This window comes from Phaenicophaeus curvirostris, chromosome 7 (genome assembly GCF_032191515.1).
Source record: "Phaenicophaeus curvirostris isolate KB17595 chromosome 7, BPBGC_Pcur_1.0, whole genome shotgun sequence".
In the NCBI taxonomy this organism is placed as follows: domain Eukaryota; kingdom Metazoa; phylum Chordata; class Aves; order Cuculiformes; family Cuculidae; genus Phaenicophaeus; species Phaenicophaeus curvirostris.
Window position 1 is genome coordinate 29,829,387 of NC_091398.1, and position 27,275 is coordinate 29,856,661.

The 27,275-nt window shown below is 42.9% G+C and overlaps 2 protein-coding genes across 4 annotated transcripts in view; one reads left to right on the plus strand and one right to left on the minus strand.

Moving 5' to 3' along the window:
- The first annotated feature begins 2,494 nt into the window (after window positions 1-2,494).
- Window positions 2,495-27,275, plus strand: part of SLC49A4 (solute carrier family 49 member 4) — a 294,424-nt gene continuing 269,643 nt past the window's right edge. Inside the window, exon 1 of the mRNA XM_069861447.1 lies at window positions 2,495-2,502. The gene's annotated coding sequence lies outside the window, so the exon portion shown is untranslated. The remainder of the gene's footprint in view (window positions 2,503-27,275) is intronic.
- On the minus strand, window positions 3,186-27,188 carry IQCB1 (IQ motif containing B1). Of its 3 annotated transcripts, XR_011337753.1 has the most exons (15): window positions 27,019-27,188; window positions 25,449-25,611; window positions 23,654-23,783; window positions 21,351-21,444; window positions 20,236-20,335; window positions 19,721-19,893; window positions 17,006-17,118; window positions 15,833-15,942; window positions 10,904-11,046; window positions 10,324-10,472; window positions 9,720-9,848; window positions 9,181-9,337; window positions 7,873-8,102; window positions 5,136-5,268; window positions 3,186-4,623 (listed from the first exon to the last, which is right to left on the minus strand). XR_011337753.1 is itself a non-coding variant. In XM_069861422.1 (14 exons), exons 1-13 carry the CDS (start codon window positions 27,125-27,127, stop codon window positions 7,873-7,875), a joined length of 1,800 nt encoding a protein of 599 aa, XP_069717523.1. In that variant the 5' UTR covers window positions 27,128-27,188; the 3' UTR covers window positions 4,700-5,268. The 3 variants fall into 3 exon arrangements, 2 of the variants coding, with proteins under 2 accessions (XP_069717523.1, XP_069717525.1); XM_069861422.1 differs by lacking the exon at window positions 3,186-4,623 and having other exon boundaries at window positions 4,700-5,268; XM_069861424.1 differs by lacking the exons at window positions 3,186-4,623; window positions 9,720-9,848 and having other exon boundaries at window positions 4,700-5,268.

Genomic DNA, 27,275 nt, shown 5'->3' on the forward strand with positions numbered 1-27,275 from the left:
GTTTGCCAAAGGGGTAACTGCATCAATGGGAAATAAAAATTGAATTATGCCTTCTGTAAGTTCATTTCTCCTTCATGGTTCAACACTGGCCTATATAGAAGCCGCAAAAGGAATCACCTTGGAAGTCCATGGTTTTGTAATCAGAACCTCCCTTTCAATTAGTTACATTACAGGGCTGTAAATACAATAATTCCATCAATACTATGGAACAGTCATGTTGCATTTGTATTAACATGAACAAGTGCTAATGTACCATACAGCTAATCTGATATGACAGTAATTGGCTGATGCCCAGCCATGAAGGCCCTGGAGCTACGCTTGCTCTCGTCTACAAGAATTGTCCTCTCAAATACTGGAAAGGAAACAAACCCTGATACCCTATCTTCCCTGCCAGCAACAAATGATGCTTCTTGCAACTGTAGCTACCAAGGGGCTTGGGGTGATTGTTTGCTTAGAGGAGGAGGAGGCGGATGTGTATTTAAATTGGAATTTGACGTCCTACAAATTTACATACTAAGAAATCAGCATTTCCAGAACATCTTACAAGACTAGATCAGAGTCGGCAAGCTCCCAATGGATATTAAACCCAGAAAAGCATTCAATCTGTTCCTTTCCCTTCCCTCTATGACTACTGGGAGCTGTACATCATCTTCTAGTCTGCAGTAGGCTTTTCTTACCCAGATGAAGCTTAAGAAGCTTAAAACTTTGTAAATGCTTTGGGGCTACTATTGTTGTGCTCTACAGACAGGGTGGCAAGACTTAAATCTGAGACTGCAGCTGGGGTTCTCTGGTTAAAGGCCTTAAAGGAGATCAACATAAGCAACGTGTAGGGATAGGAACCAGATATCAAACACAGCCCTTTTCCTGTCTGGGCCACAAAAGCAAGTGGACAGACTCAAAACCAGGCTAGGATCAGGAGTCTTCCGTGTTGCAGTCACAATAGGAGCCACTCATTTTGCTTTTGGAATTATGCCCTTCAAAGAGTCTCAGCAAGGGGAGACTCTCTTGTGACTGAGGCTGTCAAAGAAGTCATAGCAGGTGTCCAGGGTTTTTTTGCATTTAGCTCATCAGCTCAGTGCATGCTTTGCTGTCCAGCTGTACGGTGCCTCGCCTAACGCACCCTCATCCATAAGGGTAGAACCTCGCATCCCAAACCCTCCCATGCCTTTCCCAGCGGACACCCGCTCATTGCTGGGGAGCCAGCGTGCCCCGGTTCTACCCCAGTGCAAACCAAAGAACAATCAGAGACCTCTTTTAATCAGAAACCATTACTCTCAACAGTATATGGTGCTAAAGGCACATCATTTTTGGCTACAGGCAAGAGCAGTATCTCAAAATCCTGACAGCGGCCAAACCAGCTCCCGGCGCAGTCGGTGAAGCTAAGAGAGATTTCTGTTAGAGGAGGTGAGGAAGAGCACCCTAAACAGAGGATTTAGAATATAGGAGACGATGGCTTAAGTACTGATTTGACTTAAATCTTTCCAGGTCTCCGATCTGCTTCTCCATCTGTAAAATGGGATCAATAAAGCCTCCCCAACCTGCAGCAGGGCTCCCAGGCTTAATAGATGCCTGTGAAGCATTTTGAGAGCCATGAATGAAAAGGAACCGTTAGGAAGCCCTCGGGCCTCACTATAATATCAACTGAGAACACGGAGCCGTTTATCTTGCTTTTCGGTGCCACAACGACCAGGAAAGGAAAGGAGGCAAAAGAGTCAATGCACCCGAGGCTGCTTTGCTGCAGCGTAAATAAAAATGGTAGGGTTTATAGATTTCCCTCCAGGGAATTCCGCCGTACCTACTATTCCCAACGAGGTACTAGAACTTCTGCCTCCGCAGCCCCGATCCGATGCCCCAGCCGGCAGCGCAGGCATCGCAACCCGTTACGGAGCTGGGGAAACGCACCCCGGAGTCGAAACCCGCTACGGATGCCACGGGAACGAAGGGAAAGGGCGGACTCGGGACCCAAAGCGGGGCTGGGGCTGCAGCGGGGCTGGGGGCTACAACGGGGACCGGAGCCACAGCTGGGGCTGCAGGGAGGCTGGGGGCGGCAGGGGGCTGCAGCGGGGACCGGAGCCACAGCTAGGGGGGCTGGGGGCTGGCTGGAGCTGAGGCTGCAGCGGGGACTGGAGCGGGCACAGGGACTGGGCTGTGGCTGTAGCTGAGGCTGCAGCCGGAGCCGGGGCTGCCCGATCCCCGAGGAGGACGCGCGCCCTGCCGGGGCGGCCCCCGAGCGGCGCTGCCCGCCCGCCCGCCCGCACCTACCTGCGGAGCCCGCCCGGGACGCGTCGCCGCCCGCCACCGCCGCCTTTGTTGTGCGCGCCCGCCCGCGCCGGCCCCGCCGCAGCCAGGGCCCCGGCTTAGCGCGTCGCCACGGCAACCGCGGGCGGGGGCGGCGCTGCAGCCCCGGCTAGCGGGGGGGTCAGCTCGGCAGTGCGCGCCTAGGCTGGGCTCGGCTCAGCTCAGCACAGCCCATCCCTCTGCCCTCCCACTCGGCGCGCCCGGCAGTGCCTGGGGCACCAGCGAGTTAGCTCTCCCACCTGCCCTCGGTGCTTGGGATCCCCCATTTCCCATAGCCAGTGGGTGTCCTTGAGACTGACCGCCTGGGGAGCCCCCGGTGCCTGGTCACGGGTGGCAGCTCCCTCCGTCCCGAAGCCAGCGCGGCTCTGGTGGCTCTCCAGGCTGTCCCTGGGCTCTGCAGCGTGATGGGCAGTCTTGCTCGAGCGTAGCTGCTCAGAGAAGGCAGCCCAGGCGATGGCAATGCCTTCGTCTTCGCTGTTCCTGGGCATCAAAGTGAGTGGTATCCTGCATATGCAACACTTTTAATTCGCCATTCATTCTGGGGTAGCAGTGCCAGCTCGAACGCCTCTTCCCTTTCAGACGGTAAGGACTTGGCAAACTTAACAGTTGCTCTGCTTGTTTCTAGGATTAAGTGTCACAGCTCACTAGCTCTGTCACGTAAGGCTAGATTGAGCTGGGGCTTATTATCCTTCTTGTATTTGTGTACGTTCATCTTGTTCCAAACAGTCGCCATCCCTGGACGTGTTCAAGGCCAGGTTGGACGGGGCCTTGAGCAACCTGGTCTGGTGGGAGGTGTCCCTGCCCATGGCAGTGCGCCTGGACCTCAATGATCTTTAAGGTCCCTTCCAGCCCAAAGCATTCTATGATTCTATAGGTTCTGAATTGGTGAGATGTGTTAAATGAAGTTTTCCTGATCAGAATTCTTGCTTTCAGGGGTTTACTAAGCCATCAAGCATAAGCAAAGACATTGTTTCTGTTCTAGGATGTTAGGTTTATGTTGGACTTGATGATCTTAAAGGTCTTTTCCAACCTAAACAACTCTATGATTCTGTAACGAAACAGGAAAGCACTACATTCTGCAGAGAAAAGCTGAATTCAGAGACTAGAGGAATCCACCACTTCCCTGGAGAGAAATGAACAGCATGGCAACCCAGAGCTCTTTCTGTGGGTTCAACATCTGATTATACAAACGTCTTTTCTTTCGGTGGCCTGTCAAACTCCCATTTTGCCTCAGTAGAAAGGCATTTTGGTGGCACTGGGCTCACACAGCATCCTTCACTGAGGCTCTTAAAACGAATTACAAATGCAACACACAAAACCTCCTCAGTAAGCCTCATCTGAGAGGGGAGAAGACAGGCAGAGACAGAACGTGCTCAAGGTCGCAGTGGAATTCTCCAGCACAGCTGGGAAAAACTGCCAGAGCTGTGGCATCCTGACCTTGGTCCTCACCTGCCAGACTTTGCTTTTCTGTCCTAAAAAGGCAGCTGGAGTGAACTCAGCTCAGCCTTCAGGGAGGAGGAGAGAGGAGGCACCTGTCCTTTAGTTCACTTGGTAAATCTGGGCTGCTTTAGTAAACAGTCTCTTTATTAAAGAGTTTTTCACAGTACGCATGGATGCCTGGAGGACGGCCTGGTCTTAATGTGCTACAAAGGATGATAAGGAGAACTTGGAGACCAATTGCAATCATCTTTACAGCTCCCCCTGCAAAGTGATGCCTCCTCTTCTGATGCATATTAATTTATAAATAGCCCCAATTCTGCTACTTGGAGAAAGCTTTAATTTCTCCTTGTACTTGATGTACGTGATACTTCGTAGTGGAGAGCAGATGTTTATACCAGATTCTGCTCCCATTGAAATCAGCAGTAGAAGATTCAGAGGCAAGAGGCGAAATAGCATCAGGGTGATGATCTGTCCTTGGTTCAGAGCTTCTATTACAGCCAGTCTGAAAGGCCAGGAGACGCCCTTGGACTCAGCAGCATAGTCTCAAGCGCATGCCTGGGTCTCTGCTGGAGATGAGCATCCTGTTGTTTGCAGAGTCCAGTTACAGCTAAAGCTGAAAAAAATGGTATCTGTCTGCATCAACAGGAATTTTCCTCAACTGCAGGAGCCAGCAGAGGACACTGCTTTGTGTCTGCCTCTGAAAGGGCTGAGGGAGTGGTTTTTTGTTCCTTTTGCTGCCTTCTTCCTGCTCCATGACTCTGGAGGCACCTTCAGCAGAAGAACAGTTGCTGACCCTTCATTTTTATCCGTATTCATCAACGGATTTTGTTTTCAGATCATTTGCTGCTGCTGAAGCTGTAGCAATAATACTCCTGTATAGCTTTACTTAAAGGAGGGAAGAAGCAAAACCACATGACAAATGGGTCCAATTTATCACAGCAACAGAAACCTGCAATTCAGCTCAATTGCCCCCACAGGCCAGCTTAGACTGCATCAATATTTAATGACCTGAGCACCACTGCCTTTGCAGCTCTGGCTTCACCTCTGCCCCTCCTCACGTCACAGCGTCCCCCCCAAGTTTGTCACTTCAGCAGCGGGGGACGGCACCCCCGGGATTCCTCTGCTGCCAGCAGGGACTGTCCACAGGCTGCCGGGGCCTGCTTGGTATCCAAAGTGGCACAGCCCAATTCCTGCTGGGCACGACCCAATTCCGCCCCTTTTTCTACCTCACTGGACCATCTGTGTGGCACGTTCATGCCCGCATAACAGCTCCCAGCTTTCTGGGCATGCTTGAGGTCTGTGGCAATTAGACAAACCAGAACAAGACTGGACCCATCTCAGCTCACAGTGTCTCATACAGTCTTTTTCTGGGTGATCGTGTAACCCAGACTGTTCACCTGGTAGCAGGCTGGAGGTGGCTTCTGTTTGGCTATGTCTGTTCCCACTACTCAGGCAGGAGTATTTTATCCCAGAAGAAGCTGCAGTGAAATCAATCACCAGCACTATGTTCTGCATGTGGTACAGGAGGTCCTGAAAAAAAAAATAAAATAAAGGATGAGCCAAGCTATGCCAAATCCCTCCCAACCGTAAGTGAAGTGGGGCAGCAGGGGAGCTATGGGATCTCTTTCACTGGTCACAGCTTCCAAGCTGGCTACAGCAACTGGCATTCAAGAGCATCACCCAGCTCCACCCTGGCATGCCACAGTGGCTCCTTCCTGGCTGGCTCTGCCTAGAACAGCAACAGGCACAAGTGACAGGATGTGTGGTTACATAGGGGCACTGACACGTTCCCTCATGACTCTCTTGCCTTGGTTTCCTTGGTCTGCAAAATGAAGATGACTAAGATCTTCTGGTGACAAGCACAAAGTAAGAAGAGCAATTTTTATTTGTCAAGGCAGTGGTGAGGTGGGGGAATTTGCACTGCTGGGCTGGCAATAAACGACTCAGCAACTTGAATTCCTCCAGCAAGAGTGCACCTTCCACCAGGTGCTCTGTTCACTTGAAAACCTCCATTATCCAGCAGACTGCATATTCCAAAGGGGGTGTTTCATTATCCACTCAATGGCAGTGAGTGGCAGAGGCCATTACCATTACAATCAATGGCTTTTTTGTAAGTTTGCTCTATAATTCACTTGGTATTTAACACTAGCCAGGGGGCTCATCTCTTAACATCAAATACATTAAGAAAAGCACCTTTGTGAACACCCTCCCTGTGCTAAAGGGCTGTTTTAATGAGAGTGATTAGGAATAAACATAATAGCAGAGGCTGCTATCTCAAAACAGTTTGGGTCAGCGCAGACTATGATGTGCACAGAGGACTCTATGTGTGAGGGAACAGCTGGCTTGCTGCAGTTCATTCAGAAACACTGGGCATGTTCCAGTGCCAGTGCCTGGCAGCTGCTGGGCGGTAGCTTCCATCGCCTGGAGCGCTGGGGGACTGCCCCTCAGCCCCTCCACTCTGGTGGCTGTAGGGTCCCTGTCTTGTTATAGGGTACAGCTAATAGCAGGGCTGCGCAGAACAATATGTAACTCAACAGACAAATACGAGTGCCCTGGCAAATACTTAATGGATTGTTTTCCACCAGGTAACTCTCCAAGAAAGGAACTGTGAGCCAATTCAGTGCTTTCCAAATCACAGCTCTGTTAAAAAAACACCCTAAAGCATGGCGGTCCTCTTGGCAGCTGTCCCATTATTAATTTCAATGTATCAGCTCTATCTGAAAGGGCTTGGGCTTCTGCCCACTATTTCTATTTATTTGTTTTCCATTCATCTCCACTAAAATTAAAACTCAAAACCTTCTAGAGAGAATGGAAAACAAACATGCTGAACCAGTAATGCTGCCCACATACAACCGGCAGAAATCACTGTGCTTTTTCCTCCTCTGCAGTGAGGAAACATCTAATTCTGAAGACTCTTTGGGCCTCTTATCTAAAAAGTAGCACAGGCGTCTACAGCATTAGCTGCAGCCTTGAGCCCTCCTTGCTTCCTGGGCACAGCAATAAGCAGCATCCTTTGGCCCCTGACTGCAGGTTTTTATTAATACCGTGTACCAGGTCACAGTGACTGCAAAGGCCCTGTGCTGGAGGCCTTTCTGAGTTAAACAGCATCTGTATGGTTTATGAAGACAAAGCTCATGGTCTAAATGGTCACACTGGGGCTACAATCCCATATAACAGTTTGGACCGTGCTAATGGTACAATGCACTGTGTTGGCTGTAGAAAGAACTGCATGCTTTTAAAGGAAAAAAAAGATAATCCAAGAATATTAGCATTTTTTTCCTGCCCCTTGCTTTTTTCCTTGTTGTTATTAAGTGACTGGTGGAGGTTCCTCAGGCCAAGCTTTGTTTGTGCTGACTACAGGTAGCTGTTCTACCCTGCCATAAGCTCCCAGCTTGCCTAGTGCTTCCTTGACTTCCCATCAGCCTCATTGTTCATTCTGAACTCATCTATATCTTGACGCACAACACCTGATATTATAAAATGTTTTGCTATAAAAAGCTTTTACAATCACAGAATCACAGAATGTTCAGAGTTGGAAGGGACCTTAAAGATCATCTAATTCCATCCCCCTGCCATAGGCAGGGACATGTCCTACTGGATCAGGCTTCTGAAGGCCCCATCCAACTGGCCTTGAACACCTCCAGGGATGGGGCAGCCACAGCTTCCCTGGGGGCAACCTGTGCCAGTGCCTCACCACCCTCATTGTGAATTTCCTCCTAATGTCTAGTCTAAATCTGCCCCTCTCCAATCTGCAGCCATTCCCTCTAGTCCTATCACTACAAGCCTTTATAAAAAGTCCCTCCCCAGCTTTCTTGCAGCCCCTTCAGGTACTGGAGGGACTTGATTCTTTACACATCCAAGTGTGAATAAGAACCAAAAAGTCAAAGGTTATAAACTTACCTTTAAAGTGATATAAAATACAAAATACTTTCATTTACAACAGCTAGGCTCTAACTGTGAACACAGAGGAAGAGTTTCTTAATAAGATAAGTAAAATGCACTAAAGTAAGGCTTTGGTCTTTTTCAGTGCTTTGTCTTACAATTCAAGTGTTTTCCTTCCTTAAAAACACACTCAAGTGAATGCGTAGTGCAAGCCATGACTCTGGTTGAGTGAGAAATTCTTCTGCCTATTACCTAAGAGGATTTCATTCCACCAATAAATAGAGTTTCCAGTTCTGCATTTAGGGCATCATCAGGAATGGCATCATCCTTCACAAACTCATCTCCAAGCTTCTTCCACCATGGCCAGGAAGCATACTTCAGCATAGTGTTGTGGGATTGTCTTGCCTTGGTAGCTACAGGTACTGATCGACTCATAAAGACATCAAGATCTTTTTCAGTGGTCTCTGCTAACCCTGGAGCATCTGTAAAGAACAAGGAGAAAAGTCTTCTAAACAAAAAGAAAGAAGGAGCCCTACCGTCTCACTTCTCACTGTCCTAGGCCACTACTTTCCCCATGCTGGCATTACAATTTTATGGCTGGGTAATAAACCTAATTGGAGAAGCCATCCATATTAAGGCTAATTTGAAAAAATAAAAAATAAAAAAAAAAAAATAAAAAAATAGGGGAGGGAGTAGAAGGGGTGAAAGCAGGGCTACTTCATTCAGGTGCAGTGGTGGCATCCACTAAAATGACTTCTTGTGAAACTGCAACCTAAGAGAAAGAGGAGATCCTGGTTGCTACTGCTGGATCAATGCTCCTGGTGCAGAATGACATTGGTGTAGTGTTTCCACCGCTCTGGTACTTCTTATTCCCTGCCTAGGGGACCCAGCACAGTGTAGGAGCGTGTTGCAAGATATGCCTGATCAGGGAGCAATGAGCTGCAGTGACACAGCATGTGACAGATTAAGTAATGGAATTCAGTAACTTGCAGAATTTTGTCCTGCTTGGGTGCTCTCTGGTGGCTGCAGTTTGCTATTCTCGCTCTTTCACTCTAGGCTTCTTGTCTGGAATTAAGATAGCACAATAGCGAATTCCATTCCAAATAAAGCTGGGCCAGAGAAATGAAAACATGACTCAGAATTCACAGTACAAGATTTCCCTCTTTATCTGGAAGAGGAGAGAGCGCTACAACCAGCAGCTAACTTACAATAAAAGAAAGGAGAAGAAAGCAAAACAAATGCAGAGGAAAAGGTTGTGTGAGATCCCCTTCTTAGAAATTCTTATATCATTTACAGGGCCACTGCTTTCCTTACGAACATATCAGAGAGAGGTTTGTAGCACAAGGAGAATCTGCTCCTTGACAAGCAGGTGTATATACTTAACCTATAGCAACACCTGGATAAGCTCTCACAAAGCCTGAATCTCGAGATAGGCATATGGCAAATGAAGAAAGATATTCCAGTTTTGAAATGAGGCTTCACCACTGTTCCCTCTAATTTTGTCTCTAAATTAGTTTAATTCAAACAGTAATCAAAACTATAACCAAAGCCGTCACATACTCATTAGCAGCTCCACATCAGTGTTGACCTGAGCCAGTAACGCCTCTCTCCGCTGCGCTGCTCTCTGATCCAGTCTGTTCCTGAAAAGAAACTGTGCCAGCTTTTCCTGGGCCTGAGCATGTAATTCCTTACTCATTTCTTCTGACATTTGGGAAGCCTGGAGGAAAATAACAGTTTGTTACCATTAGGAGCCAGCTATTTAAAATCTTTTGGGGGCAGAATAATGTCTAAACAAGGAATGCAAATGCCATTCTTAATTGTAAACTTAAAAAAATTTTGCTTCCTCTGCAGCTCTCTCCAAAGCTAACCATCATCAAGTATATAAATTTTACAATTACAGTTTGCTTTGACCCTTTTTATTAGATTAATGGCAAAAATCCCCAATATCCTAGTACCCTGCTCTCAAATGAGCAGGGTTAATGTACGCATACCTCACACGGATTATCTTGATCAGAATTTATGAAGCTGAATATATTTCATGTCTACAGTATTTTATGTTGCATCATTAATGTGAATTATGAAATGACTAAGAAACAGACCGGATGCAATCTGATGTAGTCATTCACTTTCTGCTGCAAAGCTAGTCTCTGCTCATCAGTCAGTCCCTTGGGATCTTTCCAAGGAGAGAGAGGTCTCCTCCTTCTTCGTTTTTCCAAGAATTTAGAAGCCTTTGTAAAGAATATATGAGAATAAGACAATCACAGACAGGAAGTTTGTCCTCTCGCCTTGTTTATAATCAATCAGAGAAAGAAAAAATGTTTCAGTACAGCATCTGCTAATGCATAAATTTAACTGTTATGCTGAAAAGACTGCATACAACGGTCAGCATGAACACTGAACAGTAAGAACACTCATAATAAGTTACTGATTCATCTCCAGTGTAGTGAAAATCCAGCATTAGGTTTCAAAGTGGCAGCTCTTACATTTTTTTTACAAAACTGTATCAGACTTGGTAACCTATGCAAGGTTTAACTTCTAATCAACTTGTGGCTCTAGACTGTCACCCTCTGAATAATTTTTTAATAAATTATAGCCATATTAACACTAGAATAAAAAGAGCTTTATAAGGCATCACAACAAACCCCTTAGTCCTATCCAATGCTAGAACAAATTGTGTGTATATATATGTGTATATATACTTACTGCTCTCTGAATGACAACAGCTGCTTTATACTCCTTAAGAGATTGCCTCTGTTGATGAAAATTTCTTCTTGCTCTATACCCTCGCCAGAATCTCTGGATAGTTAATGCTGATTTCTCCTCCATTTCCTCCAGGTACTTATTTACTTGACCTACAAGTGTAACAAAAATCCTGTTATAAGACAGTGAGTTGGGACATCTTAACAATTCACATTTTTAATCCTCAAACTAGGCAATATCAAAAAAGCTTGAAAGCTTGGGTGCTATCAGTTAAAAACCCTTCTTCACCTAAGGTCTGCTAGCCGCCGTGTCTCAGAGACTGGTAGCTGCAACAGAGCTTTGTAACTCAAGAAAATTGGGTCTCCCTTTCTCCTGCACCATTCTGAAGGCAGGAGATCTTGATTGTTAATTATTGAGCCCTTGTAGAATTAGCGTGTTCTCTGTTGGATAACTGGGTCAGGAGAAGACACAGTAAGACTTCAGTGCAAACAGACATGCAAGATTAGGAAATATATTCGGGGAAACCGTTCTTAAGAAGGTCCAGACAGTTTAATCTTCTGATATAGTTTAATATAAATCATACTGGCGTGGATTATTTCCAGTACAGCCAGCTGTCGTTCATGGAAGAATCTCATGGCTCTCTGTCTCTGAAGCTGCATTTGCAGTTTTAGATCCTCGTCTTCCTTCTGCTTTTTTAAATGCTGCAGCTCCTGTTCCCGTTTAGCTCTGCAATACACAAATGCATTAACAAATTAGCTTAAGTTGCACATTTCCTAAAAGTACCTCTCTCTCTTTTTGTGTTAAATGGTCCAGCATTGAGGGAGGAAATCCATAAAATAGTCTGCCATCTCAGCTCTTGGATGCAGGACCACGCCAAGCAATGAGAAACCACCTACAAGCCAACAGATTACCACACTACCTATGGCCCCCAAAAGTTTTAAGCCAATTACTCAATCTGGTACCAAGTCAAAGGCTATTTTTGCACTCAGGATAAAGTTCTAAGGACTCCAAAGGGAAAATGCTCCATGTAGGACATTCACAGCTAGGATAAGATGAACTGGAACAACAATTTTGACTCCATCATCTAAAGAGGAGGTAAAGCAAGATTAGCCATCTGCTGCCACATTCACCTTTTCCAGTACACTTATCAGCACATGTGGTACCTGCTTTCCATAATACATACTATTATTTCTGTACTCACCGCAAGAGTAGATCAGAATGTTGGCTGTTAAGTCTCACTTCCTAAATTTAGAGGGATTTTTATTTCTCCAGGAAATACAGACAGACACATTTTCTCCATCAACTTCACTAACAGAACACTAGGAAAGATTTTTTCTTACAAATTCTTCCTGATCAGTACTAGTTGTCATAATTTGATGTTAGGATGTTACCCCACTGTGCTTGGCATTAGAAAAGCCCAGCAGATGTTTCACAGGTGAGACAACTGAAAACTCTGTAACTGGCCCTGGAGTGTTTAAGCTAATAACAGTCTGTATATCAATTATGTGTACACTAACATATTAATATAGAGACTAATATATTAATACTAAATAAACTTAGATATCAATACTTAGAATTACCCAGACCTCCTGGACATGGTCTTGGTGAAGCATGAGGAGCTGTGAGCTCAGGCTCCCCCTTCCTTGACTACCCTTCCCAATAGACCTGACCTCATTAGCAGCCTAATGCTCGAGACTTTGTGAGTTCACCCCACAATGAGATAATGATGTGACTCCTTTTCTTCCCCTATTGCAGCAAAATCACTTGTTCAGGACCCGAGTACCTCGTTGGACCCACAGCTGTGAGTTCTGCTCTCTTCTAGTATTTTTCTACTGACAATGAAAGGAGCACCTTAAGTACAAGGAAAGAGGACAAATGGACAGAGCAGAGGCATAAGGGGTGCCAGAAACAGGGGGAAGACTGTAGGCTAGAACTGCTGTCCAGCAATTTTTGTATTGTTAGATGTCACATACCCCTAGACTCACAGTACTACTATTTGTGTGTTCCCATCACTAGTATAAACAGTTATTTTCCCACCAACCATACTTCCTCCTCACTCTCTGTAGCTGGGTGGGGAAAGACAGGATGGAAGCTATTGTGTAAAAGAGATGCTCTGCATTTAAAAATCTGGACTTAATTGATAAACAGCCTTCACCACGATCTGAGACACCATAATCCTTTTACAACAGTAATGCAGACTTGAAGCATGCCCACACATCTACCTACAAGATCATGACACATGTCAGAATGGTCTCAAGGAAACTAGAGGTCTTCAGCCCACACATTTCTGTGAATTAGAGCTGTAAATCTCTGCATTTTTAACCCAGGCAGGCACATATTACTTCTAAGTGGAATGATGTCACAGGGTCAAACAGGACTTTTGATGACATTTTTTTTGACTAATATTTTCCATAGAAATTTTTATCAGCTCTGCTAAGTGGAAAACTACAAGGATGTTTCATACTTTCTCAGATGTGCATCTATGACTACCGATAGTGTCTGTCTGGTAATTAAATGATACTGATTCTTTCCCATGTAGTCTACAAAACACATGCTCTTCATTCTCTGTTCCTCCTAATGAGAGGACATCCTTGTTTGCACAAGACCACACTGTGACAGGGGAATGGCTCTGAATGGAAGCAAAACACACACAGAGTAAGATCCAAGCTTCCTTCAGCAGTTCATGGCATGGATCAGCTTTCCTCTGATCATCTCTCTACATATAAAATAGTTGGATTTTTGATGCATGTTTAATAGAAATTATTGTAATTTCAACAGTTCTACAATTAGCTATGTAACAGTGAACTGACTTCAAGGAGAGATTGCACGCTTTAAATAGTCACTGAGGAGACACTTCTGAAACCAAAGAGTTTCAGACGTTTACAGCTTGCAGAGTTTAAGATCTTCCACTGCAACTGCAGGTGAGCCAAGTTTGGAGTTTCAACCTCAGCAGTATTTAACACTTGTTCTAAAATAAATCTGTGAATATAACCAAACTCTGATAAAAAAACCCAAAAGTCCTCTTGAAAGCTTTTCTCAAGTCATGCTTACAGTACTCCAAACACTATTTTTCAGAGTAACACTAGCTGTAGTTTTGACCAAGGCAGAAAAAAAACAACACTGGAGCTGTGCAGTTACTACATTGTGCTCAGTACACTGGCACTGACTAAGCCATGAAAACACGTTAAGAATATGAATACATTTCTATTCCTCTCAGTATTAAACAAACACATTCAAAAGTCCATTTAAATGGCTCAAGAACTATTTAAGAAGCATGCATGAATGCTTACAATACTGAAAATATGACACAAGAAAGTCAGGTAGGTTTGTTGGTTGCTGGTAGCCTTCCACCTTTCCCGTCTGCTTTACCATGTTAGGTCTTATCCCATCATCTGAGTTTCTGGGCGATGATTTTGGCTCATAGGCTTGCAAGGTGCCTGATGAGGGAAGGAATATTCACTCAAAGTGTATGGTGGAGTAAAAAGGAGCAACAAAGATGTCATTCTTGGTGTGTCAGTATAAAAGCTAGAGTGGCTAATGGCCTTCAATGGACATGCTGCTTGCCCCTGCAAATCTACCAGAATTTAAAGATTACTCCCTAGACAGTCTAATATCTTCTTAATGGCAGTCTAGATGACAAATAAATATCTGCTTTCTAACACTTGATCATAATGTATGTGATTTGACTACTTGATTTCTAAGACCTAGTTTTGACACGTTAGTGCTCAATGTGCAAAAAAAGGCTGAAAAAAACCTGCTGTGGAGTCCGAATTTGATTTATATCCCTCAACCTATGCCAACCTCACACTAAATTTCTCAGAGGAGTTAGCCTAACATGCTCATCACTACTGAAATCCTGCTTCAAGTAAGACAAGCATTATTTATGTAGATTCATTCTTCTGTGGTGCTCCAAGTCAGAGGATACTATTTCTAGGCAACTGAAGCAACTTCACTTCTGAGAGTCAAAGATTTCTAATACTAATGAAGAACAAGGTCTTGCAAGCACTATACTGTGCAGACACTATGATCCTTGGTTTCTGTAGCGCACTGGCATGGCAGATTGGAAAATCCAGAACAGCTCCACATTTGATTTACCATAGAATTTTAAGTCAGGTTAACTGTGAACCAGCTAACTGCTCTAGCACCAGCACGTCATCTTCTGTTGCTATTTAGTGCAATCCCATGCCACACTTTTAATTTTCCATATGCCATAAATTTTACACTGAAGACACAAAAGCATCACAGAAATATACTAAGTTTTTTCATGGAGAAGTTTGGCAGCTGGGAAAGGGACAGTTGGAGCTTTTGGCATCAGAACTGGCAGTTTTGTACTGCTGGAAAAGCACATTGTTTGGATGTTTCTGCTAAAAGAATCTGTAGTGACACAGCTCATATTGGCATAACATTACCTTTATGTTTCAGAAATAGCAGCTGACTAGAAAAAGGCATCTTCAGATGAAGGACGTCTTGGGCAGTACCAACTTACGCCCTGGGACATGGGAACTAATCCTTAGGGAAGCTATTTCCACCAAGGACTGGAAGTGAATGGGAATAGTAAACATCGGTTTCCCACAGGCAAATCATATTTGACCAGTCTGATGCCTTCTGTGATGAGATGACTGGCTCTGGGGACCAGGGGAGAGCAGCGGATGTCCTTTCCCTTCACTTTATCAAGGCCGTCATCACAGCCTCCCATGCAGGGCAGGGCAGAGGAACCACCACAACCATAGAAAATGGGTCAACAGAAACCACATGAAGTTCACATGCTAAGCTCTACACCTGGTACAAAATAACTTCATGACCTGGGGCAAACTGGGCACTGACTACCTGGACAGCAGCTCCAATGAAAAGCACCTGAGGTTCCTGGTGGGTGACAAGTTGAACACGAGCCAGCAGTGTGCCCCTGCAGTAACAAAAGCAAGTCGTGTAGTGGGCTGCACCAGCAATAGTAGAAGCAGCAGGAAAGACTGTTATTCAAATTTACTCAGCACTCTTGAATACACCTGGAATACTGGCCACTCTCTACTGGGCCCCCCAACAGAAGACAGATATTGACAAAATGAAGGGATGGAGACTGAAAGAGGACAAGCAGGTCTATGGAATGCATGATACACAAAGACAGGTGAAGAGATGGGTTTGTTTAGGTTAAAGGAAGGGAAGACACAACCAGACTCTTAAAGGTGTGCAGAAAAAGGACAAGAGGCAGTGATGAAGAGCTGTAACAATGAAATTCCCACGGGATGTAACGAAGAATTCTTCACAAGGTGAGTCATGCAGCACCAGGACAGGGATTGAGTGAGTCTGTGGGGTCTCCATCCTTGGAGACCTCTGGAACTGGATACAGCTCCAGGCAGCTGGAATCTGTTTTAAGGCTGGTCCTATTTCAAGTAGGAGATAGGATTAGGTGACCTAAATTTTTCCAGTCACTCTGTGACCTGAGAAAAAACAAACAAATCCAAAACTTCTTCCTAGATTCTTTTCTTCAGTGCTTCTACAAAACCATCCTGTTTACCTGAAGCTTCTCTGTAAAGTGGTCACTGCTTGCGGTAGTTTTCTCAGCCTTTTCCTTGTCTGAAATCCTCTCCACGTAGCCTGGATTATACAAGCTGCTTGATGCTGCTTCTGAAATTAATAAAACAGTTGGTAGTATATTTCTCTGCATATAAAACCACATTCTTACTGATCGAACAGTTGGAACAATCTAAACATTTAGCCAAAACACATCAGTTCTCCAGTGCAACAACATTCAATATTTGTAACAGACTGGGGAAGTTAAGGTCCTGTAAGACGGTTATCATTGTGAAACCTGCACTTGCTCCAAAGGGAGCCAATCTGATCATCTTGGTTGATGTTCTCTGTGGTAAACAAATGAATCTACAGCACAAATATATATTACCTGCATTAATGAATGCTAGAAATTTGTATTTAAAACACCTAAAGCACTTGATATTTCAAATGGTGATTCAAGCAAAATGGCTACACAAGAGAGGACAGAAAGTCTGGAAAACTAGCAGCAGGAGAAATGTTACATTTGCAGTATGATCAGAAGTCACTGAAGTGCAACAAACATGAGAAAAAAAAATCTATTCTTAAATGGACTTAAAAAAAACCCAAACAACACAAAACACCCTGCTCAGTTGAAGATGAAAGCAGGTCCCTACAAACATAACTCTAATTTCCTTTAAAGCATTGTCTCTGAGAAATCTGCATATAAAATTTTGGTAAGAAGTTCATAAAACACACATTATCTCAGTTTTTGGGAACATAGCCCAGAAGGTGTTCTTATTGTCCTATATGACTTAATTCTATGTGAATGCTGCCAAGAATTCAGAGAGCTACATTTGAAACACCGATATGAGAAAAGCAGAGTTATTTTTTGTTTTATAGTTAGCAAAAAAAAATTACAGTTATCCCCCTGTGACTATATAGAAATCTACAGTGATTCTGCAATAGAAAGTCAACCTTCTAAGTCACATTCCCATATCTTCATCACTGGACAATTTCTTTTTATCTTAAAAATGATGTGGGGCAGGGAATGAGAAATTTACAAGTCTATTAATACAGTAAAAAAATAACACAGGCTTTGAAAAGCATCACCAAAGTGATAAAGTAAATTCACTCTAAATATATCAAAATCACATGTATCTAGGATTTCACATGCAAAAGTCTCATTAAACTTCAGCACCTGCATTTCTCCTTTTCCATTGGATTGTTCCAAGTGCAGCAGGTCCAAGAGCTGACTGAGATCCTTGTCAAATCCTTTGCCAGTCCACTGTTTACTTAAAAGCCCTTTTAATCCTAAGAGAAAGAACAAGCACGCAGTACCGCTATGGCGACTTTTTGTTTTCAGGATTTCAAACTAAAAATTTTCAAGTCAAAAAATGAAGTCTGACTCTATGTGCAAAGGAAGAGCTAGAGCTGAACACCATCAGTCAGCTTTGAGTTTCAATGCAAAATATTATCAATGAATATCCAGCACTCCAGCTCTCACAGAAATGTATTAACTACATTAACTACAGTTATTGTAGTTCTGTTTGTCCAAGACACTATCTATTATGTCTGCATAACTGGCAGTTAAATCAATGTATTTTCAGTGTCTTATCAGTAAGTCATTGTAAGGTATTGAAAGGATGTAAAGCACCGGGCAAGTGCTAGGTTTTATTAGCACTGCTTTCATGTTAATATTTTTCATAATAAAATTTATTTATTTATTTATAACTGGAATTCTTTGCAGTCTTACCTGTATAGCATAGGCCAACTGTGAGTACACTCTCATACAAACCCCTAGACAAAATAGCTTTTTAGGTTCACAGCAGCTAAAGAGCACACACGTGCTCCCCCCGTAACACCCCCTGTGCAGTGGACAGTACACAGGTAGACAACACCGCATGATTTTTAGCTTTGTATCAGAATAATCCCTGAGCCTGAAAGGTCTATGAGGAGCTGGAAGGAGAAGGAAGGAAGGCAGGAAGTAGGCACGTTTGGATAGCCTCTGAAGAGAGACAGATTCAAATAACTTCTCCATTTTCAAATCATTGTCCATAAGCATATTCATGCACTGGGCAACTGCAATACTTGTATATGCTTACAGGATCTGGATATGGTGCAAAAGTCCTCCAAACAGAAATTGCACCTCTGTTCTATCACACATGCACCATTTTGCAAAGACAATAACAGTTAAACACTTCAGGAAAGACTCCAAGAGACTCCAAATGGAGTTAGCAGGCACCCTAAGACTGCCTGAGCTCCACGAAAGCACGTATCCCAGCTACACAAAGCAGTTCCTTCACAGAGGTCCTGTGTCTGGTGTAACCATCTGCTAGTTTCTGTACAGCTTACACAGCCATATCTGCCTTTCAGCTACTGGCAGGGAGCACCTCAAGTGCGTCTCTCAGATGCATCAACCCATGCTGACAAAGACCAAGCCCTCCTGGAAGCCTGATGTAAAGATCGTGCTGGTCTTGTAGATGTGAGGTTCAGGTGATGCTCTCACCTCTGGCAGGCTGCCTCTGCTTACAGAAAGCTTACACTGAAGCACCTCATACTGGCAACACTCTGAGACACTGCAAAGCCAAATTACTTCAATGAGATGGCCAGATGGTGGAAATGCTGTGATGCTTTCTCTGTTGCCACCATTCCCCAAACTCCCTGAAGAATTCCAAAACTTGTCTGAAAACTAACATAAGGACTATAAAACAACAAAAAAAGGGCATTTTTAATCCTAGTGGAAATACCAAATGTGTACGGAAAAGAGATAAAAAGTCTCTAAATGACTGTGGCATATTGTGATTCCTGGGAAAAATAAAGCATAATCCTTTAATGGAGACTTAGACCTCTTCAGACAAGCCAGCATTTTACAGCTGGGATGATCAGGTCATCACAGCAGCTTCACAAAAACCCATGATGTGGATAGCAGCTTAAGGCACGCTGCAATTAATTCCATACCAAAAAGAAGCCCTTTTCTTTCCGTTCTGTAGGCAAAAGGGGGGCAAAACTGGCCATCTGGTTCACAAATTTATCTAGCTGGTACTACTTAATAAGTAGTCAGCACAGGTGTAAGAAAGCGGATAGGACCTTTTTGTCTAGCATACTCGCTTCTTACTGTCCTCGTCCCCAAAGAACCAGGGCTGCTCACAAGCAGTTTTGACTATCAATAACATCCAGAATACAAAAGACCTGGCAAACATCAAAGCTTCTTTCTTAGTCTCCATGAGCATGACAGAGGACACAGGAGTTTCTTGGAGTTCCCTGCTAGGTCAGAGACAGAAACATTAGGTGAGACACCTCATTACATAATTAATAACATAAAGAAAATTAAATGCCTACTCAGCCTCCTCATCTAGAGGCATCAAACCAAAATGATAAAATTATTTCACGAATTCTTGAAAAGAGTTTATTCCAATTACTTGGGTATCAAGAGACACTCAGCTCCTCCATAACAGGATGGCACTTGTCAGGGTCAGAAGTTGGCTTTAAGTAAAACTTCCACGCTTCTGGATTAGTGAGCCTTAGCACACTGGCAGATGTATGACACACAGCTTTCACTGAGACAGCACAGACACCACGATCTCTCAATATCCAACCTTCAGAAGAAAAAAGATGCAGAGCATCACACAGAAAGAAGTAAAGCTCATCAGGCTGGAAGTGACAACAGCTTTAAGAGACAAGCTGCCACATGCAGAGTCCTCAATACACAGAAAAAAAATATAAATCTGAGAAACAAAAACAGCTGTGGTGCCTTAAACTACAACGAAAACAAACAGTGGAGAAGTGGAAAAAAAACCCTGAGCACTGCAGTTTCCAACTTTATTGGATAGCTACTGCACCAAGACCTCCATCTTTGCACTTTCACAGTGCTGTAACAGAGGCCCAGCGGTTGGCCCCAGGCACATTTACCAACCTTTGTAGCGAGAGGTGAGTAACTTCACAAGCTGCTTGCAGGATTTTGCCACCAACAATAGCAGTTTTGTAGCAGCACTTCCTATAACAGGATTGGTGGTAGATGAAAGCCTATAAACAAGTTCATCCAACACAGAGTGAAGGGTCTTTTCATCAACCTGCAGCAAGACAGAACTTAACCAAAAAAAAAAAAAAAAAAGGGTGGGGGTGGACAGAATTGACATGTTAGTTACAGATTATGAGCCTTTTAACAGTCATTTCCTTATAGATATGTCAGGCATTCAGCAAGTCAACGTACCCAGCTGGCTGGACCAGCCATCTGATCCAGGCAGTACTACAGCTTCAATCAACTGACTCCCATCTCTTCAATTAACAAGATAAAGAAAATACAGCAATTACTAGGAAAAAAATCCCCAGTAATTCTTGTATATGAAAAAGTTATTATTTTACCAAGCAGTAATTAACTGAGTTTTAAATTTAAAATTCAGAAAAATCAATTATATAAAACCAACTAACCCGTTAACCTTCAAAACACTCTGCAAAACAGACATCATTATAACTGCTGTTTCAACATCGTCTGTCATTAACAACTGCTGGAAGTGATCATTTTGCAGTACTGTGAAGAAACCAGAAACAAGCAAACAAGAAATCACACAATCAGAACCAGACTTGAAGATACTATAAAACAAATAAACTTTATTATGGAACATAAGCCATAGCAAGTAAAACCAGATACTCTTCCTGGAACATGCTCCCTCTTTTATAACTTTCTACAATGAAACTTACTGGAATAAGTTAACTATTTCAACATCCCAAAACCACACCGAGCCCTGATTTTTGCCTCTGGATAACCCTCAAGCACTGGTGTTGCAATGGAACAAAACCATTTATGTTATACCAGCACCAGTTTCTTGTTACAGCAGTGGAATTATCACTGGGACAACAATATCTGGAAAAGATAAGGACTTCAACCTTGACACTTTATTTAATGCAAGTCCAACAAAGTAATTAAAGCCAACCTTTTTGTTCCAGTAAATCATTGTCTACACATTTAGTAATTTTTCTGGCTGTGTGTGTTTTCAGTTATATATCTTATGATCCTTAGGCTTTAGGTTTTTGTTCTGTATAAGAAACAAAACCAAATCCTGCTTTTTATTGTGACCTAAAAATCAATGTGATTAACACTGGTTTAACTGAAACCTTGTTTTGGTCAGAAGTGTATAGTGCAGTTTCTTAGATATTTGTAAAATTTCTTGGCATGGCAACAAATTCAGAAATCTGTTTGCAAGTCCATCCCCTTTTCAGAGCCTGCAATGTACTCTGGTCAAATGTCTCCATATGTTAAGCCCAGATGAGTAAAAAGGTCAACTGTATCTCACCAGAAAAAATAACCCCTGGTTTTTTTAAGGTATAGAATTATAAAGGGAAATTGCAGGAGAAAACTAACACTGTTTCTGAAAGACTCTTTTAATATTTCCCGTTTGCATTTTAGATATTGCTGTTACTGTTAAGAATTTGCTTTACCATCTATTCCAATTCATAAAACTAGGAGATTAGTTTAAGAATGATTATTCGTACTTGTAGTTGCCATAAATAAGTTGCCAGGTGTTATGAGTCTACTTTTCCCTTACCACATGCTGCTAGTTGAACGTGCCCACCGAACAGCCAGCAGATGGCATCAGTTACTAATCGGAACCAGCGCAAAAAATCTTGTTTTTCTTCATCCTAAACAAAACAGAAGTAGGTAAAAGCATGTGTGAGCTTCACAGTGGGCTTCAGTTTGGTGCAGTGGGAAGGTTTGTATGCTTCAGGGATTTGGAGAGCAACTCCACCAACTTCCCAAATGAGGGTGGTCAAACTGAAGGAACTAGTCAATAAAAAATGACCTGCGAGTCCTTCAAGGCCAGAAATTGATCACCAAACTTTAAACACACTAGAAGAAGCATCCATTCTTGAAAATGTCATAATAGGGAGAAAGAAGTCTTGTTTACTTTTTAAAAAATATTTGATAGCATAGGAGGGCTAAGAAGATAAATAACTCAGTATAAATGTATCATAGATTTTATCCACAAAGCAGGATATAAATTTAAGATTAAAGAGGGGGGAAAACAGGGCACAAAGTGGCCAACAATAGTTAAAATCGCAATGGTTCCTAAGAACTGGCATGATGAGGCTTCAGAAGCACCTCCTAGTTGGAGCTACCGAACTACTGGCTACACTGATCAGTTTGCCAAACAGACTGTTCTGTGCTTGCCCGTGATAACTCTGAACTGGAAAAAATGACCAGGAGGAATCCAGGTTTTAACACGTGAATGCACATACACATGAACAGCGTGGAGTCTGTGTTCCAGGCCTGAGACACAGACCGCTGGAAAACTATAATTTTGGTGTGTGGACAGAAAAGGGGCATTTGATAGTACTAAATTGCTGTCAAGTGTTGTTACAAAGTACTTGGCTGATACCTCCCACATTAACTGAGCCCCCACGAATGAAACTCTGGAAAGCCTGTGCCTAGATTCATGCTGTTAAGACCCAGCCATCAGTCATGGTTTAACTTTGTATTTGGTTCTTAGTGACAATGAGAGATACAAAATCAAAATCATAGTAATAAGCTGAGCTGTAACATTATATATTCAGTGTTTTGGAGGTGTGTCAGTTTCTAAAAGCTATTTCAGTGCTTCCCTTGACTTCAAAGACTTGGGGAAAAAGCAAATGAGTGCAGAATAAACTACAAATCTCCACTGCTAGAGTGGGATTTCCAAAGTTCCACTGAGCAGGCACCAAGTCTGGGTGCGCAGTCACCTCTGAGACCACAACGTTTAAAAGCCAAAGTACTAATTACAATGTAGACTGCATTTGCATTCAAAAGAAATCTTTGCCCACAAGCATGACTCAAGTAACATATAGGCTGAGACATAGTAAGAAAGTATGGGGGAAATTACATATTGTGGGTAAGACTCTGAGTCTCCTGGTATGTCATTCAGGAAGCTTCCTTCTTAAACACCAAATGCACTTCTAAAGTATTGAACTAACAGAAAATACACAACTCTACTGATCGTTTCTGAGAACCGATTGTGTTTCTGGTGTCCATCACGATACTTCCTAGGAAAACTTTGAGTCCAAGAAGCCAGTAAGCCAAGAAATGAGATACTAAGGGATGTTAAACTATCACAATCCATGAGGTTGGTTATTTAAACTATTCAAGCATTTGGTTTATTGTTGTTTTTTTTTTTTTTTCTGATTCTGGAACATCAGAATGTGCCAAAAGCATGTGGGAACCTAGCTGGGCAAAGCCTTTCTTCTCTGCTTTCTGAGAGAAATGTTAGGAAGCGTCCAAATCCACAAATTCACAAAGTCTGCCTTTGGGGTTCCCAACGTGGAGGTTCAGAAGCAGCGAGCATTTTTTTTGGACTTTTTTTTGCCAATTTCTCAGCAGAAACTGTTTGGCAGAACACATTTCAACAGATCTGATTTAAAATCTTAAGATTTCCTAAACTACTTTTTTTGTAAAGGTGAATAAGGCAGTGGGAACAGAGCAGTTACAAAGAACCAAACTAATGACAAGCAAAGTTAAAAAGATACTACTGTGACTGCAATGCTGCCTTTTGTAAGGCTTTTTCCATCATACTGTTCCAATTCTTCTACCCTACTTACAAATGCATTCCTTGCCCATCTTTAAAACTTGCAAGAAGTAGTAGCCCAACTCTCTAAACAAACCTATAGCAACAAACTAGCTTTGCACATGTAATGGACCAAAAGCTCCACAACGACAGAGTTCAGTTTCAAAGCTCCAAGGCGTAAGAAAAACTAATGTAATTAATAGAAAATAACTCTTCATAACATAGTGTCCCTAGAAAAACATCCTACTTACACATCTGTTACCATGGGAAGTTTACAGACATTTTCTGCTCTTTTAACTATGAAATTTAAATACCTTGATTGCTCGGATAAATCGTGCTTGTAAGCGTCTTCCCAAGAACAGCAGGTTGTCTATAACCGAAGGAAGGAATTTAGTGTAAAATTCCTCAGGATCTTCTTTCACCTCTAGACCTACACAACAATGACTGGGGGGAGAAAAAAAAAAATAAAAATCAACCTGAATAGTGGAGGGCCTGTTTGAACAGCTTTGAATGAGTGTCACGTCATCTGAGAAGAAATGCTTCAGTGGCATGGGACAATTCAACACTGAACAACAGTTAACTGCTGTGACTGGCTCCAGGGTAGCTGCCTCAAAAGGAAGAGGGATCACAGGCAGGCTGGAGACAGCAAGTATATTACTACTTATTGTAGCACGTCCTAGTTTAAAACACTTGCAAGGCACTTTCTCCTTTAGCTCCACAGGAGCTGTTCAGGCTTGTTCCACGTGCCAGGGAACGACTCTGATGGTCATTGACAGAAAAGGACAAAATAGAAAGATAGACAAAAACCTGATAAAGGAAGCCTGATAATGAAGGGGGTACAGATCAGGCAACGAAAATATGTATTAAAAAAATATTACTTACCATGAAAACTGCACCGAGCCTGTCTACAAGTTTCTTTTAACGGATGAATACACGTGGGCTAAAAATCAAGTTTATCAGATCTCAGTTTTTTTATTTTGCTCAACGCAAACTTGTTGGTCATTTCTGGAAGCCTTTTTTACGAGAAATTCTGTATTTTACAACTGGGTAGTTTTTCAATTCCTTACTTCCGACTATATTAGTTCAACAAAAGAGCCTTCCCAACTTTTTAAGTTGTCAGAAAGCAAAATCTGTATTTAGGTTTTTGTACGCTTTTTGTGAATGCACATGCGTAAAGCCTTGCTTCCTAAAGCCCTTGCAAAGTAAATTCTAGCCATGAAGTGGAGATTCATCTAGTTACAAAAGGACGTTTTTATAGCTAAAATAAATACCAGATTTCTCTACAAACTGCAACAGCTTATAGGGGATGATTTAAGTATCACACAATTCTGGTGATAAATCTTGTATCCCTTAGTCAAATTTCTGGCATTAAAAATTCTAACTGTAGATACGGCATAAATAAGAGATGTCTGCTTAATTGCTTCATGCTTTAGAATTTTGCTCCCTAGTTAGGGCAACAATCAAGAACAACTTGGGGAAAATTTAAAACTCTTTTTTTCCTGCCACTGACAACTGAGATAGGATTATTGGTTATTTGAGTTTAAAGTCGTCTTACTTGCTAGCTATGAATTAAATTTAATTACGCCATTCTCACAGTATCACTACATCAAGCTATCTACTCTGTACAAACTGTGTCCTCTGTTGTGTTTAAAATGTAAGCAAATATTTAAAATAGGTGCAATTAATAGATATTTAAATAGAGTCAAGCCAAGCTGTGAGTCAATAAGGCTGAAGATTTTTGCAAGATGAATCTAAGTAAACAAACTTTTGTAAAGTAACTGCAGTTCAAAATTAGCAGCTACTGGGCAAGAACTGTGACACTGATGAGTACTGTTCACAAAAAAGGTAAAGCCAACACAAAAACTGTTCCCACCAAAAGTTCCATCCAGCTCAATGAAACACAATGCAAATGAATTAAACAGGACCAATTAGGCTATGCCTGACCCCTCTGCTCTTGATTGCTCCCTGCACTTTAACCCTAGCCTTTCCCGAACAACAAGCCTTGTTCTGGATGGGATCCAATGTATTACAGCATGAAAAGAAAAAGAGTAAGATGAAAGGCCAGAAAGAAAACAAGAATAAAACTTCTAAGCAAATTTTTTTTTTCACCTAAGTATCTCTGCTAGCTGGGCAGCAGTACCCCAGCCTCCGCGAAGTCGAGACTGGTCCTGCCTAAGGACCAGCATGCAGTACCGAGTAAGATCATAACTGTATATATCTTGCTTAATTTTTTTGGATTCCTCACATCCCAAGGAAGCACTGTTTAAAATTCCTGTGGGAAGAAAGCAGGAGAGAGACAAAGAGAAGCATAAGATTCTGATGTACAAGATGGATTTTTTCTTTTTCTAAAACTTAAAAAGAATTTGTGTACATAGAGCCAGGATTAAGGCGATTCTAAAAGTGCTAACAACAGCATAAAACATTTTGTCAGCATTTTTCACTCCTACAGCTACAACCCATTTGTAGGATTACATGACAATTGGGAAGGATAGCTAAACTTAGGTTTCTACTTTCTCATTACACATTTACTAGTAAAACACACACTACCTGGGATGTAGCTCATTTGTATGAATTTCCTAGGCCAGATAAAACCACAACCACGGCGAAACGTATAGCTTCCTTGTAATTATGTCCCAATTTAGAACAGGACCTAACTTGTTTCTACTGTTTCTATGAGCAGTGGCTATGTGGCAAAAGGAAAGACAAGGGCGAGTCACACAGGAGCTCGCAATTGCGTTTCTATGTTAAGACTTTAAAACTGAATGCTGAGAACCACTCTGGCACTCTAACCAAAAGCATCAGGAGAAATGATTCAACCAAGTACAAGATCCTTGCCCACATCAGGAAGGGTCTTAAAAGACAGGTGACAGCTGAGAGGGAGAAAAGGCTTCCTTTCCATTTGCTCCCCAGCTCCTCCCTCCTTATGGTTGCTAAGCCAAATGCCACTCAATACCACGCTGAGAAAGTATTATATATAAGATATTTTTTATACCATTGGATATCAAGTATATAGGGTATTTTTCATACCACCAGATATCTAGTCTATAGGGCATTATACCTTTAGATATCTAGCATATACAAAGGCATGTAGTGATACGACCAGGGCAATGGGTATAAACAGGAAAGGGGCAGATTTAGATTAGACGTAAGAAGGAAATCCTTCATGATGAGGATAGTGAGACACTGGCAGAGGTTGCCCAAGGAAGCTGTGGCTGCCCCATCCCTGGAGGTGTTCAAGGCCAGGCTGGATGGGGCCCTGGGCAGCCTGGTCTGCTGGGAGGTGTCCCTGCCCATGGCAGGGGGGTTGGAACTAGATGATCTTTAAGATCCCTTCCAACCCAAACTACTCTATGATTCTATGATATAGGGTATTATACCGTCAGATATCTGGCACATAAGGTATTATACGACTAAGTATCTAGAAAACAGAGTATTATACCCCTAGATATCTAGGATATAGAGTATTATACCACCAGATACCTGGCATATAAGGTATTATACTATTATATACAGTAGATAAGGTATTATAAACCTTATAGAGTTTCCAGCCCTGCCAGAAATAATCAGAACAGGCCCTCCCTCTGCCTCCCCGGAGGTTTTTTGTGTTTAGGGAGGCAGAGGGAAGGCTCGTCCACACTTCCCACCTCATCCTTTGATTTCACAAGCGGTTGCTAATTACCCTTTAACTCCAGCAGCAGCAGGGGGATGTCCTGTTCTCTGCTCTCAGTGACCTGAGCAGCCAAAGCCAGCACCCTGGGGTCCGCACGGGCCACCCCCGCGCTGGCCATGGGCGCGGAGGGAGGCGGGGACCCCGCAAGGCCACCGATTCTGTCCCCTCCCCGATTCGCTTCGGCGCGGGGCCCTTCGGCCACCGCTTCCCCCCCCCGGCCCCGCAGCTCCGGCCCCGCCGCCTGGAGGCTGCCACCTCCCCCTGAG